General features: G+C 37.9%; 1 protein-coding gene across 7 annotated transcripts in view; it reads right to left on the bottom strand.

Moving 5' to 3' along the window:
- LOC133607880 (actin filament-associated protein 1-like 1) overlaps positions 1-22689 on the bottom strand; it is a 77751-nt gene that overhangs the window by 27464 nt on the left and 27598 nt on the right. For all 7 annotated transcript variants that reach the window (XM_061962925.2, XM_061962922.2, XM_061962926.2 and 4 more), the window contains exon 10: positions 2092-2227. In XM_061962925.2, the coding sequence (XP_061818909.1) occupies positions 2092-2227 (136 nt within the window). The remainder of the gene's footprint in view (positions 1-2091; positions 2228-22689) is intronic.

The raw sequence follows: 22689 nt of genomic DNA, 5'->3' as shown, positions 1-22689 counted from the left end.
CTACTAACCTTAACTACAACTAATTATAACAACTACTAATCTTATTAACTAAAATTAATTATAACTACTAACCTTAACTACAACTAATTATAACAACTACTAATCTTAATAACTACAATTAATTATAACTACTAACCTTAACTAAAACTAATTATAACAACTATTAACCTTAATAACTACAACTAATTATAACTACTACTAACCTTATTAACTGCAACAAATCATAACAACCACTAACCTTATTAACTGCAATTATTTATAACAACTACTAACCTTATTAACCGCAACTAATTATAATAACTATTAACCTTATTAACTACAATTATTTTTTTAACAACTACTAACCTTAACTAAACACATTCTAACAACTACTAACCCTAATAAATACAACTAATTATAACAACTATTAACCTTATTAACTACAATTATTTTTTAACAACTACTAACCTTAACTAAACTAATTCTAATAACTACTAACCCTAATAAATACAACTAATTCTAACAACTACTAACCTTATTAACTCCAACTAATAACAACTACTAACCTTATTAGCTAAAACTAATTATAACTACCAATCTTTTGTAAATACAACAAATTACAACTAAAAATCTTATTAACTACAACTTATTATAAAAAGCTTTTAATCTTGTTAACTACAACTAATTATAACAACTACTAATCTTATGAAATACAACAAATTATAACAACAACTAATCTTGTTAAGTACAACTAATTATAACAACTACTAATCTTGTTGAATACAACTAACTATAACAACTACTAATGTTATTAAATACAACAAATTATAACAACTACTAATCTTATTAAATACAACTAATTATAACTACTAAACTTATAAATTACAACTAATAATCTTGTAATACAACAAAAATACAACAAATTAAAAGAACTACTAACCTTATTAACTGCAATTAATTCTAACAACTAGTAACCCTAATAACTACATCAAATTATAACTACTAAGCTTGTTAACTACAACTAATTATAACTACTAACCTTATTAACTACAATTATGTTTAACAACTAATAACCGTATTAACTAAAACTATGTATCACAACTACTAATGTTATTAACTAAAACTATTTATAACTACTAACCTTATTAACTAACTAATTCTAACAACTACTAACCTTATTAACTACAATTAATTATAACTAATTACCTTAACTACAACTAATTATAACAACTCTAATCTTATTAACTACAATTAATTATAACTACTAACCTTAACTACAACTAATTATAACAACTACTAATCTTATTAACTACAATTAATTATAACTACTAACCTTAACTACAACTAATTATAACAACTACTAATCTTAATAACTACAATTAATTATAACTACTAACCTTAACTAAAACTAATTATAACAACTATTAACCTTAATAACTACAACTAATTATAACTACTACTAACCTTATTAACGGCAACAAATCATAAAAACCACTAACCTTATTAACTGCAATTATTTATAACAACTACTAACCTTATTAACTGCAACTAATTATAATAACTATTAACCTTATTAACTACAATTATTTTTTTAACAACTACTAACCTTAACTAAACAAATTCTAACAACTACTACCGTAACCCTAATAAATACAACTAATTATAACAACTATTAACCTTATTAACTACAATTATTTTTTAACAACTACTAACCTTAACTAAACTAATTCTAATAACTACTAACCCTAATAAATACAACTAATTCTAACAACTACTAACCTTATTAACTCCAACTAATAACAACTACTATCCTTATTAGCTAAAACTAATTATAACTACTAATCTTTGGTAAATACAACTAATTACAACTACAAATCTTATTAACTACAACTTATTATAAAAAGCTTTTAATCTTGTTAACTACAACTAATTATAACAACTACTAACCTTAACTGTCTACAACTAAATATAACTACTAACCTTATTAACTACAAGTAATTATAACAAACACGACCATTAGGGGGCAATGTACCTGATGGGTGCTGTTGTATTGCTAAAACTGATTACAGCCAGTAAACATATAGATATTATTACTCGGCAGTGTGAACCTACTGAGTGTGTCGGCAGCATCCCGTCCTGGTCCAGGTCCAGGTCCTGGTCCTGGTCCTGGTCCAGGTCCAGGTCCAGGTCCAGGTGGTTGACCGTCTGCTGTCGGTCCGCTGTCCGAGTCTGACATATGCTTGTCAGCCTGCAGCAGTCGGGGCAGAAATAACTGAATATTTTAACATTTAATGATGATGATGTCACCGCATAGAGTGGGCGGGGAGGGGGTTTGACTATTTAGTTTTTCTGTCAGTTGTAAAAAAAAAAAAGGTTGTTATAAAAACGTAATATAAAACAAACATAAGTTTAATAATAAACGTTCTTGAATCAAAAATAGTTCCATCCACCTGGATAGCAGCAGAGTTATCACGCAACACAGACGTCATAAGGTCATCAAAGCTCACCCTGAAGCCTTCACGCAAAGCACAAGCATTTTGAATCACGTGACATGCACCTGGGGATAGGTTGATTGGCAACACTAAATTGGCCCTAGTGTGTGGATGTGAGTGTGAATGTTGTCTGTCTATCTGTGTTGGCCCTGCGATGAGGTGGCGACTTGTCCAGGGTGTACCCCGCCTTCCGCCCGATTGTAGCTGAGATAGGCCCCAGCGAACCCCGCGACCCCGAAGGGAATAAGCGGTAGAAAATGGATGGATGGACTATTATTTTATTTGGTAAACATTTGAACAAAACATTTTTACTATTGATGTACTTAATAGACATTTGAACGCGACAATCTTGTTAATGTTTTACTCGGTTAACACTTGAACACAACATTCTTACTTTTAATGTACTTAGTAGACATTTGAATGCAGCACTATTATTTTACTTGGTAAACACTTGAACACACCATCCTTACTATTGATGTACTTAATAGACATTTGAACGCAACACTCCCACTATTATTTTACATGGTAAACACTTGAACACAACATTCTTACTATTGATGTACTTAATAGACATTTGAACGCGACAATCTTGTTAATGTTTTACTCGGTTAACACTTGAACACAACATTCTTACTTTTAATGTACTTAGTAGACATTTGAATGCAACACTATTATTTTACTTGGTAAACACTTGAACACACCATCCTTACTATTGATGTACTTAATAGACATTTGAATGCAACACTCCCACTATTATTTTACATGGTAAACACTTGAACACAACATTCTTACTATTGATGTACTTAATAGACATTCGAACGCAACAATCTTGTTAATGTTTTACTCGGTAAACACTTGAACACAACATTCTTACTTTTAATGTACTTAGTAGACATTTGAATGCAACACTATTATTTTACTTGGTAAACACTTGAACACACCATCCTTACTATTGATGTACTTAATAGACATTTGAACGCAACACTCCCACTATTATTTTACATGGTAAACACTTGAACACAACATTCTTACTATTGATGTACTTAATAGACATTTGAACGCAACACTCCTGTTTATGTTTTACTTGGTAAACACTTGAACACAACATTCTTACTATTGATGTACTTAATAGACATTTGAACGCAACAATCTCGTTAATGTTTTACTTGGTAAACACTTGAACGCAACATTCTTACTATTGATCTACTTAATAGACATTTGAACGCAACACTCTCGTTTATGTTTTACTTGGTAAACATTTGAACACAACATTCTTACTTTTAATGTACTTAGTAGGCATTTGAATGCAACACTATGATAGGTTGATTGGCAACACTAAATTGGCCCTAGTGTGTGAATGTGAGTGTGAATGTTGTCTGTCTATCTGTGTTGGCCCTGCGATGAGGTGGCGACTTGTCCAGGGTGTACCCCGCCTTCCGCCCGATTGTAGCTGAGATAGGCCCCAGCGAACCCCGCGACCCCGAAGGGAATAAGCGGTAGAAAATGGATGGATGGACTATTATTTTATTTGGTAAACATTTGAACAAAACATTTTTACTATTGATGTACTTAATAGACATTTGAACGCGACAATCTTGTTAATGTTTTACTCGGTTAACACTTGAACACAACATTCTTACTTTTAATGTACTTAGTAGACATTTGAATGCAGCACTATTATTTTACTTGGTAAACACTTGAACACACCATCCTTACTATTGATGTACTTAATAGACATTTGAACGCAACACTCCCACTATTATTTTACATGGTAAACACTTGAACACAACATTCTTACTATTGATGTACTTAATAGACATTTGAACGCGACAATCTTGTTAATGTTTTACTCGGTTAACACTTGAACACAACATTCTTACTTTTAATGTACTTAGTAGACATTTGAATGCAACACTATTATTTTACTTGGTAAACACTTGAACACACCATCCTTACTATTGATGTACTTAATAGACATTTGAATGCAACACTCCCACTATTATTTTACATGGTAAACACTTGAACACAACATTCTTACTATTGATGTACTTAATAGACATTCGAACGCAACAATCTTGTTAATGTTTTACTCGGTAAACACTTGAACACAACATTCTTACTTTTAATGTACTTAGTAGACATTTGAATGCAACACTATTATTTTACTTGGTAAACACTTGAACACACCATCCTTACTATTGATGTACTTAATAGACATTTGAACGCAACACTCCCACTATTATTTTACATGGTAAACACTTGAACACAACATTCTTACTATTGATGTACTTAATAGACATTTGAACGCAACACTCCTGTTTATGTTTTACTTGGTAAACACTTGAACACAACATTCTTACTATTGATGTACTTAATAGACATTTGAACGCAACAATCTCGTTAATGTTTTACTTGGTAAACACTTGAACGCAACATTCTTACTATTGATCTACTTAATAGACATTTGAACGCAACACTCTCGTTTATGTTTTACTTGGTAAACATTTGAACACAACATTCTTACTTTTAATGTACTTAGTAGGCATTTGAATGCAACACTATGATAGGTTGATTGGCAACACTAAATTGGCCCTAGTGTGTGAATGTGAGTGTGAATGTTGTCTGTCTATCTGTGTTGGCCCTGCGATGAGGTGGCGACTTGTCCAGGGTGTACCCCGCCTTCCGCCCGATTGTAGCTGAGATAGGCCCCAGCGAACCCCGCGACCCCGAAGGGAATAAGCGGTAGAAAATGGATGGATGGACTATTATTTTATTTGGTAAACATTTGAACAAAACATTTTTACTATTGATGTACTTAATAGACATTTGAACGCGACAATCTTGTTAATGTTTTACTCGGTTAACACTTGAACACAACATTCTTACTTTTAATGTACTTAGTAGACATTTGAATGCAGCACTATTATTTTACTTGGTAAACACTTGAACACACCATCCTTACTATTGATGTACTTAATAGACATTTGAACGCAACACTCCCACTATTATTTTACATGGTAAACACTTGAACACAACATTCTTACTATTGATGTACTTAATAGACATTTGAACGCGACAATCTTGTTAATGTTTTACTCGGTTAACACTTGAACACAACATTCTTACTTTTAATGTACTTAGTAGACATTTGAATGCAACACTATTATTTTACTTGGTAAACACTTGAACACACCATCCTTACTATTGATGTACTTAATAGACATTTGAATGCAACACTCCCACTATTATTTTACATGGTAAACACTTGAACACAACATTCTTACTATTGATGTACTTAATAGACATTCGAACGCAACAATCTTGTTAATGTTTTACTCGGTAAACACTTGAACACAACATTCTTACTTTTAATGTACTTAGTAGACATTTGAATGCAACACTATTATTTTACTTGGTAAACACTTGAACACACCATCCTTACTATTGATGTACTTAATAGACATTTGAACGCAACACTCCCACTATTATTTTACATGGTAAACACTTGAACACAACATTCTTACTATTGATGTACTTAATAGACATTTGAACGCAACACTCCTGTTTATGTTTTACTTGGTAAACACTTGAACACAACATTCTTACTATTGATGTACTTAATAGACATTTGAACGCAACAATCTCGTTAATGTTTTACTTGGTAAACACTTGAACGCAACATTCTTACTATTGATCTACTTAATAGACATTTGAACGCAACACTCTCGTTTATGTTTTACTTGGTAAACATTTGAACACAACATTCTTACTTTTAATGTACTTAGTAGGCATTTGAATGCAACACTATGATAGGTTGATTGGCAACACTAAATTGGCCCTAGTGTGTGAATGTGAGTGTGAATGTTGTCTGTCTATCTGTGTTGGCCCTGCGATGAGGTGGCGACTTGTCCAGGGTGTACCCCGCCTTCCGCCCGATTGTAGCTGAGATAGGCCCCAGCGAACCCCGCGACCCCGAAGGGAATAAGCGGTAGAAAATGGATGGATGGACTATTATTTTATTTGGTAAACATTTGAACAAAACATTTTTACTATTGATGTACTTAATAGACATTTGAACGCGACAATCTTGTTAATGTTTTACTCGGTTAACACTTGAACACAACATTCTTACTTTTAATGTACTTAGTAGACATTTGAATGCAGCACTATTATTTTACTTGGTAAACACTTGAACACACCATCCTTACTATTGATGTACTTAATAGACATTTGAACGCAACACTCCCACTATTATTTTACATGGTAAACACTTGAACACAACATTCTTACTATTGATGTACTTAATAGACATTTGAACGCGACAATCTTGTTAATGTTTTACTCGGTTAACACTTGAACACAACATTCTTACTTTTAATGTACTTAGTAGACATTTGAATGCAACACTATTATTTTACTTGGTAAACACTTGAACACACCATCCTTACTATTGATGTACTTAATAGACATTTGAATGCAACACTCCCACTATTATTTTACATGGTAAACACTTGAACACAACATTCTTACTATTGATGTACTTAATAGACATTCGAACGCAACAATCTTGTTAATGTTTTACTCGGTAAACACTTGAACACAACATTCTTACTTTTAATGTACTTAGTAGACATTTGAATGCAACACTATTATTTTACTTGGTAAACACTTGAACACACCATCCTTACTATTGATGTACTTAATAGACATTTGAACGCAACACTCCCACTATTATTTTACATGGTAAACACTTGAACACAACATTCTTACTATTGATGTACTTAATAGACATTTGAACGCAACACTCCTGTTTATGTTTTACTTGGTAAACACTTGAACACAACATTCTTACTATTGATGTACTTAATAGACATTTGAACGCAACAATCTCGTTAATGTTTTACTTGGTAAACACTTGAACGCAACATTCTTACTATTGATCTACTTAATAGACATTTGAACGCAACACTCTCGTTTATGTTTTACTTGGTAAACATTTGAACACAACATTCTTACTTTTAATGTACTTAGTAGGCATTTGAATGCAACACTATGATAGGTTGATTGGCAACACTAAATTGGCCCTAGTGTGTGAATGTGAGTGTGAATGTTGTCTGTCTATCTGTGTTGGCCCTGCGATGAGGTGGCGACTTGTCCAGGGTGTACCCCGCCTTCCGCCCGATTGTAGCTGAGATAGGCCCCAGCGAACCCCGCGACCCCGAAGGGAATAAGCGGTAGAAAATGGATGGATGGACTATTATTTTATTTGGTAAACATTTGAACAAAACATTTTTACTATTGATGTACTTAATAGACATTTGAACGCGACAATCTTGTTAATGTTTTACTCGGTTAACACTTGAACACAACATTCTTACTTTTAATGTACTTAGTAGACATTTGAATGCAGCACTATTATTTTACTTGGTAAACACTTGAACACACCATCCTTACTATTGATGTACTTAATAGACATTTGAACGCAACACTCCCACTATTATTTTACATGGTAAACACTTGAACACAACATTCTTACTATTGATGTACTTAATAGACATTTGAACGCGACAATCTTGTTAATGTTTTACTCGGTTAACACTTGAACACAACATTCTTACTTTTAATGTACTTAGTAGACATTTGAATGCAACACTATTATTTTACTTGGTAAACACTTGAACACACCATCCTTACTATTGATGTACTTAATAGACATTTGAATGCAACACTCCCACTATTATTTTACATGGTAAACACTTGAACACAACATTCTTACTATTGATGTACTTAATAGACATTCGAACGCAACAATCTTGTTAATGTTTTACTCGGTAAACACTTGAACACAACATTCTTACTTTTAATGTACTTAGTAGACATTTGAATGCAACACTATTATTTTACTTGGTAAACACTTGAACACACCATCCTTACTATTGATGTACTTAATAGACATTTGAACGCAACACTCCCACTATTATTTTACATGGTAAACACTTGAACACAACATTCTTACTATTGATGTACTTAATAGACATTTGAACGCAACACTCCTGTTTATGTTTTACTTGGTAAACACTTGAACACAACATTCTTACTATTGATGTACTTAATAGACATTTGAACGCAACAATCTCGTTAATGTTTTACTTGGTAAACACTTGAACGCAACATTCTTACTATTGATCTACTTAATAGACATTTGAACGCAACACTCTCGTTTATGTTTTACTTGGTAAACATTTGAACACAACATTCTTACTTTTAATGTACTTAGTAGGCATTTGAATGCAACACTATGATAGGTTGATTGGCAACACTAAATTGGCCCTAGTGTGTGAATGTGAGTGTGAATGTTGTCTGTCTATCTGTGTTGGCCCTGCGATGAGGTGGCGACTTGTCCAGGGTGTACCCCGCCTTCCGCCCGATTGTAGCTGAGATAGGCCCCAGCGAACCCCGCGACCCCGAAGGTAATAAGCGGTAGAAAATGGATCGATGGACTATTATTTTATTTGGTAAACATTTGAACAAAACATTTTTACTATTGATGTACTTAATAGACATTTGAACGCGACAATCTTGTTAATGTTTTACTCGGTCAACACTTGAACACAACATTCTTACTTTTAATGTACTTAGTAGACATTTGAATGCAACACTATTATTTTACTTGGTAAACACTTGAACACACCATCCTTACTATTGATGTACCGGTACTTAATAGACATTTGAACGCAACACTCCCACTATTATTTTACATGGTAAACACTTGAACACAACATTCTTACTATTGATGTACTTAATAGACATTCGAACGCGACAATCTTGTTAATGTTTTACTCGGTTAACACTTGAACACAACATTCTTACTTTTAATGTACTTAGTAGACATTTGAATGCAACACTATTATTTTACTTGGTAAACACTTGAACACACCATCCTTACTATTGATGTACTTAATAGACATTTGAACGCAACACTCCCACTATTATTTTACATGGTAAACACTTGAACACAACATTCTTACTATTGATGTACTTAATAGACATTTGAACGCGACAATCTTGTTAATGTTTTACTCGGTTAACACTTGAACACAACATTCTTACTTTTAATGTACTTAGTAGACATTTGAATGCAACACTATTATTTTACTTGGTAAACACTTGAACACACCATCCTTACTATTGATGTACTTAATAGACATTTGAACGCAACACTCCCACTATCATTTTACATGGTAAACACTTGAACACAACATTCTTACTATTGATGTACTTAATAGACATTTGAACGCAACAATCTTGTTAATGTTTTACTCGGTAAACACTTGAACACAACATTCTTACTTTTAATGTACTTAGTAGACATTTGAATGCAACACTATTATTTTACTTGGTAAACACTTGAACACACCATCCTTACTATTGATGTACTTAATAGACATTTGAACGCAACACTCCCACTATTATTTTACATGGTAAACACTTGAACACAACATTCTTACTATTGATGTACTTAATAGACATTTGAACGCAACACTCCTGTTTATGTTTTACTTGGTAAACACTTGAACACAACATTCTTACTATTGATGTACTTAATAGACATTTGAACGCAACAATTTCGTTAATGTTTTACTTGGTAAACACTTGAACGCAACATTCTTACTATTGATCTACTTAATAGACATTTGAACGCAACACCCTCGTTTATGTTTTACTTGGTAAACATTTGAACACAACATTCTTACTTTTAATGTACTTAGTAGGCATTTGAATGCAACACTATGATAGGTTGATTGGCAACACTAAATTGGCCCTAGTGTGTGAATGTGAGTGTGAATGTTGTCTGTCTATCTGTGTTGGCCCTGCGATGAGGTGGCGACTTGTCCAGGGTGTACCCCGCCTTCCGCCCGATTGTAGCTGAGATAGGCTCCAGCGCCCCCCCGCGACCCCGAAGGGAATAAGCGGTAGAAAATGGATGGATGGACTATTATTTTATTTGGTAAACATTTGAACAAAACATTTTTACTATTGATGTACTTAATAGACATTTGAACGCGACAATCTTGTTAATGTTTTACTCGGTCAACACTTGAACACAACATTCTTACTTTTAATGTACTTAGTAGACATTTGAATGCAACACTATTATTTTACTTGGTAAACACTTGAACACACCATCCTTACTATTGATGTACTTAATAGACATTTGAATGCAACACTCCCACTATTATTTTACATGGTAAACACTTGAACACAACATTCTTACTATTGATGTACTTAATAGACATTCGAACGCAACAATCTTGTTAATGTTTTACTCGGTAAACACTTGAACACAACATTCTTACTTTTAATGTACTTAGTAGGCATTTGAATGCAACACTATGATAGGTTGATTGGCAACACTAAATTGGCCCTAGTGTGTGAATGTGAGTGTGAATGTTGTCTGTCTATCTGTGTTGGCCCTGCGATGAGGTGGCGACTTGTCCAGGGTGTACCCCGCCTTCCGCCCGATTGTAGCTGAGATAGGCTCCAGCGCCCCCCCGCGACCCCGAAGGTAATAAGCGGTAGAAAATGGATGGATGGACTATTATTTTATTTGGTAAACATTTGAACAAAACATTTTTACTATTGATGTACTTAATAGACATTTGAACGCAACAATCTTGTTAATGTTTTACTCGGTAAACACTTGAACACAACATTCTTACTTTTAATGTACTTAGTAGACATTTGAATGCAACACTATTATTTTACTTGGTAAACACTTGAACACACCATCCTTACTATTGATGTACTTAATAGACATTTGAACGCAACACTCCCACTATTATTTTACATGGTAAACACTTGAACACAACATTCTTACTATTGATGTACTTAATAGACATTTGAACGCAACACTCCTGTTTATGTTTTACTTGGTAAACACTTGAACACAACATTCTTACTATTGATGTACTTAGTAGACATTTGAACGCAACAATCTCGTTAATGTTTTACTTGGTAAACACTTGAACGCAACATTCTTACTATTGATCTACTTAATAGACATTTGAACGCAACACTCTCGTTTATGTTTTACTTGGTAAACATTTGAACACAACATTCTTACTTTTAATGTACTTAGTAGGCATTTGAATGCAACACTATGATAGGTTGATTGGCAACACTAAATTGGCCCTAGTGTGTGAATGTGAGTGTGAATGTTGTCTGTCTATCTGTGTTGGCCCTGCGATGAGGTGGCGACTTGTCCAGGGTGTACCCCGCCTTCCGCCCGATTGTAGCTGAGATAGGCCCCAGCGAACCCCGCGACCCCGAAGGTAATAAGCGGTAGAAAATGGATGGATGGACTATTATTTTATTTGGTAAACATTTGAACAAAACATTTTTACTATTGATGTACTTAGTAGACATTTGAACGCGACAATCTTGTTAATGTTTTACTCGGTTAACACTTGAACACAACATTCTTACTTTTAATGTACTTAGTAGACATTTGAATGCAACACTATTATTTTACTTGGTAAACACTTGAACACACCATCCTTACTATTGATGTACTTAATAGACATTTGAATGCAACACTCCCACTATTATTTTACATGGTAAACACTTGAACACAACATTCTTACTATTGATGTACTTAATAGACATTCGAACGCAACAATCTTGTTAATGTTTTACTCGGTAAACACTTGAACACAACATTCTTACTTTTAATGTACTTAGTAGACATTTGAATGCAACACTATTATTTTACTTGGTAAACACTTGAACACACCATCCTTACTATTGATGTACTTAATAGACATTTGAACGCAACACTCCCACTATTATTTTACTTGGTAAACACTTGAACACAACATTCTTACTATTGATGTACTTAATAGACATTTGAACGCGACAATCTTGTTAATGTTTTACTCGGTAAACACTTGAACACAACATTCTTACTTTTAATGTACTTAGTAGACATTTGAATGCAACACTATTATTTTACTTGGTAAACACTTGAACACACCATCCTTACTATTGATGTACTTAATAGACATTTGAACGCAACACTCCCACTATTATTTTACTTGGTAAACACTTGAACACAACATTCTTACTATTGATGTACTTAATAGACATTTGAACGCAACACTCCTGTTTATGTTTTACTTGGTAAACACTTGAACACAACATTCTTACTATTGATGTACTTAATAGACATTTGAACGCAACAATCTCGTTAATGTTTTACTTGGTAAACACTTGAACGCAACATTCTTACTATTGATCTACTTAATAGACATTTGAACGCAACACTCTCGTTTATGTTTTACTTGGTAAACATTTGAACACAACATTCTTACCGTACTTTTAATGTACTTAGTAGGCATTTGAATGCAACACTATGATAGGTTGATTGGCAACACTAAATTGGCCCTAGTGTGTGAATGTGAGTGTGAATGTTGTCTGTCTATCTGTGTTGGCCCTGCGATGAGGTGGCGACTTGTCCAGGGTGTACCCCGCCTTCCGCCCGATTGTAGCTGAGATAGGCTCCAGCGCCCCCCGCGACCCCAAAGGGAATAAGCGGTAGAAAATGGATGGATGGACTTTTATTTTATTTGGTAAACATTTGAACAAAACATTTTTACTATTGATGTACTTAATAGACATTTGAACGCAACAATCTTGTTAATGTTTTACTCGGTAAACACTTGAACACAACATTCTTACTTTTAATGTACTTAGTAGACATTTGAATGCAACACTATTATTTTACTTGGTAAACACTTGAACACACCATCCTTACTATTGATGTACTTAATAGACATTTGAACGCAACACTCCCACTATTATTTTACATGGTAAACACTTGAACACAACATTCTTACTATTGATGTACTTAATAGACATTTGAACGCAACACTCCTGTTTATGTTTTACTTGGTAAACACTTGAACACAACATTCTTACTTTTAATGTACTTAGTAGACATTTGAATGCAACACTATTATTTTACTTGGTAAACACTTGAACACACCATCCTTACTATTGATGTACTTAATAGACATTTGAACGCAACACTCCCACTATTATTTTACATGGTAAACACTTGAACACAACATTCTTACTATTGATGTACTTAATAGACATTTGAACGCAACACTCCTGTTTATGTTTTACTTGGTAAACACTTGAACACAACATTCTTACTATTGATGTACTTAATAGACATTTGAACGCAACAATCTCGTTAATGTTTTACTTGGTAAACACTTGAACGCAACATTCTTACTATTGATCTACTTAATAGACATTTGAACGCAACACTCTCGTTTATGTTTTACTTGGTAAACATTTGAACACAACATTCTTACTTTTAATGTACTTAGTAGGCATTTGAATGCAACACTATGATAGGTTGATTGGCAACACTAAATTGGCCCTAGTGTGTGAATGTGAGTGTGAATGTTGTCTGTCTATCTGTGTTGGCCCTGCGATGAGGTGGCGACTTGTCCAGGGTGTACCCCGCCTTCCGCCCGATTGTAGCTGAGATAGGCTCCAGCGCCCCCCCCGCGACCCCGAAGGGAATAAGCGGTAGCAAATGGATGGATGGATGGTGATAAAAGAAAGGCAAAAGCATTAGGAACGGTCATGAACACCTTTTACTTTTGTACATAACCGTGGTGTGTTCAAGGACCCTTCATCAAAGTTGTCACGGGTTTTGAAAAACAGGGGCTGGGGTGCACTAATAATAACATGATGATAATAATATTGATGTATTATTATTAGGGATGTCCGATAATGGCTTTTTGCCGATTTCCGATATTCCGATATTGTCCAACACTTTAATTACGATACCGATATCAACGGATACCGATATCAACCGATATATGCAGTCGTGGAATTAACACATTATCATGCCTAATTTGGACAACCAGGTATGGTGAAGATAAGGTCCTTTTTTAAAAAATTAATAAAATAAGATAAATAAATTAAGAACATTTTCTTGAATAAAAAAAAAAGTAAAACAATATAAAAACAGTTACATAGAAACTAGTAATTAATGAAAATGAGTACAATTAACTGTTAAAGGTTAGTACTATTAGTGGACCAGCAGCACGCACAATCATGTGTGCTTACGGACTGTATCCCTTGCAGACTGTATTGATATATATTGATATATAATGTAGGAACCAGAATATTAATAACAGAAAGAAACAACCCTTTTGTGTGAATGAGTGTAAATGGGGGTGGGAGTTTTTTTGGGTTGGTGCACTAATTGTAAGTGTATCTTGTGTTTTTTATGTTGATTTAATAAAAAAAAAACAAAAAAAAACAACGATACTGATAGTAAAAAAACGATACCGATAATTTCCGACATTACATTTTAACGCATTTATCGGCCGATAATATCGATTTACCGTATTTTCCGCACTATTAGCCGCACCTAAAAACCACAAATTTACTCAAAAGCTGACAGTGCAGCTTATAACCCGGTGCGCTTTATATATGGATTAATATTAAGATTCATTTTCATAAAGTTTCGGTCTCGCAACTACGGTAAACAGCCGCCATCTTTTTTCCCCGTAGAAGAGGAAGTGCTTCTTCTTCTACGCAAGCAACCGCCAAGGTAAGCACCCGCCCCCATAGAACAGGAAGCGCTTCTTCTTCTACTGTAAGCAACCACCCGCCCGCGTAGAAGAAGAAGAAGAAGTGCGCGGATATTACGTTTCATTTCCTTTGTGTGTTTACATCTGTAAAGACCACAAAATGGCTCCTACTAAGCGACAGGTTTCCGGTTCATGAAAAGACGCAATCTCTCCATCCGCACACGGACTACTATTTCACAGCAACTGCCTAAAGACTTTCAAGAAAAGCTGGCTACTTTCCGTGCATATTGTAAAAACAAGATAGCTGAAAAAAAGATCCGGCCAGAGAACATTATCAACATGGACGAGGTTCCACTGACTTTTGATATTCCTGTGAACCGCACTGTGGATACAACGGGAGCACGTACGGTGAATATTCACACCACAGGGAATGAGAAGTCATCCTTCACTGTGGTTCTAGCTTGCCATGCTAATGGCCAGAAACTTCCACCCATGGTGATATTCAAAAGGAAGACCTTGCCAAAAGAGACCTTTCCAGCCGGCGTCATCATAAAAGCTAACTCGAAGGGATGGATGGATGAAGAAAAGATGAGCGAGTGGTTAAGGTAAGTTTACGCGAAGAGGCCGGGTGGCTTTTTTCACGCAGCTCCGTCCATGTTGATATACGACTCCATGCGCGCCCACATCACGCTGGTTTTTAATATATTATTAAAGTTTGACTGACCTATCTGACTGTTTTTTTGACATTCCTTTAGCGCAGTTAGATGCGGCTTATAACACGGGGCGGCTTATAGGTGGACAAAGTTTTGAAATATGCCGTTCATTGAAGGCGCGGCTTATAACCCAGGGCGGTTTATTGTGCGGAAAATACGGTAATTAAAATCGATTATAAAAATAATTTGCGATTCATTTAGTCATCGATTCGTTGGATCTATACATTTTTGTAAATTTTTATTTTTTTCTATAAACCTTTATTTATAAACTGCAACATGTACAAACAGCTGAGAAACAATAATCAAAATAAGTATGGTGCCAGTATGCTGTTTATTCCCCCCAATGAAATACTGGAAAGGATAGAAATGTAGTTTGTCTCTTTTATCCGACTATTAATCGATCAATCGAAATAATAATCGACAAATTAATCGATTATCAAATTAATCGGTAGTTGCAGCCCTAAAGGTAAAACATATTATCTGGCGTTTTGTCTCGCAGTATTATGCAAAAGCAACTATTCTTACCTTCTGGTATCTGCTGATCTGTATTTGGAATCGGCCTACGTCCTGAAAAATTGTAAATTGCCGTAGTCGATAAGCTTCTGCTTTTTCTCTATCTCCTTGTTATGGGACATTCATCCTTTGCCATTTATAATATAAAGTAGTGTAAAGTCCTTACTTGTATCTGCCATGAAAGCGCTAAAACATACCGGTGTCGTGAGTTTACATTATTCACCCAAGGAACTTTAGTTATTAGAGAGTTCCGGTCGGACGGTTTTTCACGGGACACATTCATACTTGCCAAGTGTATCTGGTGTTTTTTATGTTGATTTAATTAAAAAAAAAAATTGTTTTTAAATAAATAAAAAACCGATACAGATAATAAAAAAAACGATACCGATAATTTCCGATATTACATTTTAACGCATTTATTATTTATTATGTCCGATATTATCGGACATCTCTAATTATTATGATTGGTATTATCCACTGATGATAAGTAGATAAGCTCTACTTTACACTCTAAAGCACAGGTGTCAACGTCAAGGCCCGGAGGGCCAGTTCTGGCCAACCACATCATTATATGTGGCCCACGAAAGCCTGGAAAAAACGGGTTTCAATAAAATACCTTTTTTTTTTTTTTTTTTTTACTAAATGCATTCATTCTTTTAATTTTGACAGAAAAAAAAATGCACATTTTAATCTTTATTATTATCTGATCACGTCAATTATATTATTATAAACTGTATTGCAAAACTATTTTTGTGAGATAAAAACAAATAGTTAAGTATCTGCTTGTCACCTTTATTTATGATTTTAAAGCAAGTTATACATAAAAAAATAAAAAAATCTAATAATAAAATGCATATGCATTTTGATTAATCACAGGTGATTACCTGCATGCATAATGTCAATTATTTAATACAAAAAAAAAAAAAAGTCCTCACATTTATTGGTGCAATACTTCTTTGGACAATATCGACCAATACCGTATTTTTTCGGACTATAAGTCGCAGTTCTCCTCTCTGAGCTGCCACCTTAACGTGGTAGAGGAGTTTGCGTGTCCCAATGATCCTAGGAGCTATGTTGTCCGGGGGCTTCCATGCCCCCTGGTAGGGTCTCCCAAGACAAACAGGTCCTAGGTGAGGGATCAGACAAAGAGCAGCTCGAAGACTTCTATGGAAATGCAAGAACCGAGACTCAGATTTCCCTCGCCCGGACGCGGGTCACCGGGGCCCACCTCCGGAGCCAGGCCCGGAGTTGGGGCACGATGGCGAGCGCCTGGTGGCCGGGCCTGTCCCCATGGGGCCCGGCCGGGCACAGCCCGAAGAGGCAACGTGGGTCCCCCCTCCAATGGGCTCACCACCCATAGCAGGGGCCATAGAGGTCGGGTGCAATGTGAGCTGGGCGGTAGCCGAAGGCAGGGCACTTGGCGGTCCGATCCTCGGCTACAGAAGCTAGCTCTTGGGACGTGGAACGTCACCTCGCTGGGGGGGAAGGAGCCTGAGCTAGTGCGCGAGGTAGAGAAGTTCCGGTTGGATATCGTCGGACTCACCTCGACGCACAGCAAGGGCTCTGGAACCAGTTCTCTCGAGAGGGGCTGGACTCTCTTCCACTCTGGCGTTGCCAGCAGTGAGAGGCGACGGGCTGGGGTGGCAATTCTTGTTTCCCCCCGGCTCAGAGCCTGCATGTTGGAGTTCAACCCGGTGGACGAGAGGGTAGCTTCCCTCCGCCTTCGGGTGGGGGGACGGGTCCTGACTGTTGTTTGCGCTTAGGCGCCAAACAGCAGCTCAGAGTACCCACCCTTTTTGGATTCACTCGAGGGAGTACTTGAGAGTGCTCCCCCGGGTGATTCCCTCGTTCTACTGGGGGACTTCAACGCTCATATTGGCAACGACAGTGAAACCTGGAGAGGCGTGATTGGGAAGAATGGCTGCCCGGATCTGAACCCAAGTGGTGTTTTGTTATTGGACTTTTGTGCCCGTCACGGATTGTCCATAACGAACACCATGTTCAAGCATAAGGGTGTCCATATGTGCACTTGGCACCAGGACACCCTAGGCCGCAGTTCTATGATCGACTTTGTAGTTGTGTCATCGGATTTGCGGCCTCATGTTTTGGACACTCGGGTGAAGAGAGGGGCGGAGCTTTCTACCGATCACCACCTGGTGGTGAGTTGGCTGCGATGGTGGGGGAGGATGCCGGACAGACCTGGCAGGCCCAAACGCATTGTGAGGGTTTGCTGGGAACGTCTGGCAGAGTCTCCTGTCAGAGAGAGTTTCAATTCCCACCTCCGGAAGAACTTTGAACATGTCACGAGGGAGGTGCTGGACATTGAGTCCGAGTGGACCATGTTCCGCACCTCTATTGTCGAGGCGGCCGATTGGAGCTGTGGCCGCAAGGTAGTTGGTGCCTGTCGTGGCGGTAATCCTAGAACCCGTTGGTGGACACCGGCGGTGAGGGATGCCGTCAAGCTGAAGAAGGAGTCCTATCGTGTTCTTTTGGCTCATGGGACTCCCGAGGCAGCGGACAGGTACCGACAGGCCAAGCGGTGTGCGGCTTCAGCGGTTGCGAAGGCAAAAACTCGGACATGGGAGGAGTTCGGGGAAGCCATGGAAAACGACTTCCGGACGGCTTCGAAGCGATTCTGGACCACCATCCGCCGCCTCAGGAAGGGGAAGCAGTGCACTACCAACACCGTGTATGGTGCGGATGGTGTTCTGCTGACCTCGACTGCGGAAGTTGTGGATCGGTGGAGGGAATACTTCGAAGACCTCCTCAATCCCACCAACACGTCTTCCTATGAGGAAGCAGTGCCTGGGGAATCTGTGGTGGGCTCTCCTATTCCTGGGGCTGAGGTTGCTGAGGTAGTTAAAAAGCTCCTCGGTGGCAAGGCCCCGGGGGTGGATGAGGTCCGCCCGGAGTTCCTTAAGGCTCTGTATGCTGTAGGGCTGTCTTGGTTGACAAGACTCTGCAGCATCGCGTGGACATCGGGGGCAGTACCTCTGGATTGGCAGACCGGGGTGGTGGTTCCTCTCTTTAAAAAGGGGAACCGGAGGGTGTGTTCTAACTATCGTGGGATCACACTCCTCAGCCTTCCCGGTAAGGTCTATTCAGGTGTACTGGAGAGGAGGCTACGCCGGATAGTCGAACCTCGGATTCAGGAGGAACAGTGTGGTTTTCGTCCTGGTCGTGGAACTGTGGACCAGCTCTATACTCTCGGCAGGGTCCTTGAGGGTGCATGGGAGTTTGCCCAACCAGTCTACATGTGCTTTGTGGACTTGGAGAAGGCATTCGACCGTGTCCCTCGGGAAGTCCTGTGGGGAGTGCTCAGAGAGTATGGGGTTTCGGACTGTCTGATTGTGGCGGTCCGCTCCCTGTATGATCAGTGTCAGAGCTTGGTTCGCATTGCCGGCAGTAAGTCGGACACGTTTCCGGTGAGGGTTGGACTCCGCCAAGGCTGCCCTTTGTCACCGATTCTGTTCATAACTTTTATGGACAGAATTTCTAGGTGCAGTCAAGGCATTGAGGGGATCCGGTTTGGTGGCTGCAGGATTAGGTCTCTGCTTTTTGCAGATGATTTGGTCCTGATGGCTTCATCTGGCCAGGATCTTCAGCTCTCACTGGATCGGTTCGCAGCTGAGTGTGAAGCGACTGGGATGAGAATCAGCACCTCCAAGTCCGAGTCCATGGTTCTCGCCCGGAAAAGGGTGGAGTGCCATCTCCGGGTTGGGGAGGAGATCTTGCCCCAAGTGGAGGAGTTCAAGTACCTCGGAGTCTTGTTCACGAGTGAGGGAAGAGTGGATCGTGAGATCGACAGGCGGATCGGTGCGGCGTCTTCAGTAATGCGGACGCTGTATCGATCCGTTGTGGTGAAGAAAGAGCTGAGCCGGAAGGCAAAGCTCTCAATTTACCGGTCGATCTACGTTCCCATCCTCACCTATGGTCATGAGCTTTGGGTTATGACCGAAAGGACAAGATCACGGGTACAAGCGGCCGAAATGAGTTTCCTCCGCCGGGTGGCGGGGCTCTCCCTTAGAGATAGGGTGAGAAGCTCTGTCATCCGGGGGAGCTCAAAGTAAAGCCGCTGCTCCTCCACATGGAGAGGAGCCAGATGAGGTGGTTCGGGCATCCGGTCAGGATGCCATCCGAGCGCCTCCCTAAGGAAGTGTTTAGGGCATGTCCGACCGGTAGGAGGCCACGAGGAAGACCCAGGACACGTTGGGAAGACTATGTCTCCCGGCTGGCCTGGGAACGCCTCGGGATCCCCCGGGAGGAGCTGGACGAAGTGGCTGGGGAGAGGGAAGTCTGGGCTTCCCTGCTTAGGCTGCTGCCCCCGCGACCCGACCTCGGATAAGCGGAAGAAGATGGATGGATGGATGGATGGAAGTCGCAGTTTTTTTTCATAGTTTGGCCGGGGGTGCGACTTATACTCAGGAGCGACTTATGTGTGAAATTGTTAACACATTACCCTAAAATATCAAATAATATTATTTAGCTCATTCACGTAAGAGACTAGACGTATAACAGGCATGTGATTTGACCACAATGAAAAAGACTGAAAACATTTCCGGGGGTCTGGGGGACCTGGTGGGGGGGCAAGGGGGGCGACGCCCCCCGAAGCTCCTGGTTTTTCACCAATGCTAAAATTAACAAAGACAGCACCATTTGAAGAAAATATTTTAGTGTTTAAAGACATGAAAACATCATTAATAGGACATACATAACCCAATTATCCTAATGAATCACTGTATATGGTTCAGTCCCAACAGTATTTAGTCACTAATATTTACATTTTGTGTTCATTTCACATCCACAAGGGTCACATTGATCAGTGTTATTATCTACAGTTTATTTACAGTATTACCACATTACTTCAGTTCACTTCCAGTGTTTCCCACACATTCATTTATTTGTGGCGGCCCGCCACGAAAGAATTACGTGCGCCACAAATGGATTTTTCGGCTTTTGACTCGCTCGACCGCTCATAAAAGCAATGGGACTCTGTCTGTGAATGTACCTTGTAGTTACAACTCCGGTGCAGTAGGTGGCGGTAACTCCGCCAATAGCACTTAATTCACCTGGTGGGCCAGAAGAAGAAGAAGAAGAAGAAGACGGCGGAGTAAAAGAACGGACCGACCGGATCAAAATACGAGGGTAATATAGGTTGTAGGTAGATAAGTTATAGCTGCATCGCTCGCGGCTCGTCATATATTTAACGTTAATCCGCGATTTCACCGAGCGTTTCACTCACGGTGAGCAGCCTGACGCTGCTTCATTAACACCGCCGCTGTTGTCACGTCACGTGTTACCATACCGACGAGCTAACGTGTCCAGGTTATAACCCTGTTGTCAATAAACACACGTGGAGACGGTGCTTCAGATACTGCATTAATAATGAAGCTAAATTGTCCACTGTCCACTGCAGCATGTGAATGCAATGAAAAGAATAAAATCTGAGCCAACCAGCTGTTAAAATGTTGTCCAGGTTAATGTTTTGGCCATTAAAGGCCCTTCATTTCAAGATTTCAACTGTGATCGGGCTTTAAACAGGTGGCTGACCTGTTCAGATGGGTGTAACTCAGGGGTGCTCACACTTTTTCTGCATGCGAGCTACTTTTCAATTGATCAAGTCGTGGGGATCTACCTCATTCATATATCTAATTTATATTTACTTATTTATGAAATATATGTTTTTGTTAACAAGTTAAAGGTGTTTAATGATAATGCAAGCATGTTTAACACATATAGTTAATATCGTTAATAAATTAAAGGTGTTTAATGATAATACAAGTATGTTTAATACATATAGTTAATATTGTTAACAAGTTAAAGGTGTTTAAAGATAATACAAGCATGTTTAACACATATTGTTAATAAATTAAAGGTGTTTAATGATAATACAAGTATGTTTAATACATATAGTTAATATTGTTAACAAGTTAAAGGTGTTTAATGACAATACAAGCATGTTTAACACATATAGTTAATATTGTTAACAACTTAAAGGTGTTTAAAGATAATACAAGCATGTTTAACACATATAGTTAATATTGTTAACAAGTTAAAGGTGTTTAAAAATAATACAAGCATGTTTAACACATATAGATTCCTTTCTTTCATGAAGACAAGAATATAAGTTGGTGTATTACCTGATTGTGATGACTTGCATTGATAGGAATCAGACAGTGGTGCTGATAACGTCCGCATTTTCGAATGGAGGAGAAAAAAAGTCCTCCTTTCTGTCCAATACCACATGAAAGTGGTTGGTTTTTGGCATCTTATTTGTCCAGCTTCCATATTTGTTTTTATACACCTTACAAGAAATACATTGGCGGCAAACTCCGTAGCTTGCTAGCTTGTTTGCGCTGGCTTTCGGAGACTCTT

This window comes from Nerophis lumbriciformis, linkage group LG09 (assembly GCF_033978685.3).
Source record: "Nerophis lumbriciformis linkage group LG09, RoL_Nlum_v2.1, whole genome shotgun sequence".
NCBI classification, from domain to species: Eukaryota; Metazoa; Chordata; class Actinopteri; order Syngnathiformes; family Syngnathidae; genus Nerophis; species Nerophis lumbriciformis.
This window is presented reverse-complemented; position numbering and strand designations above follow the sequence as displayed.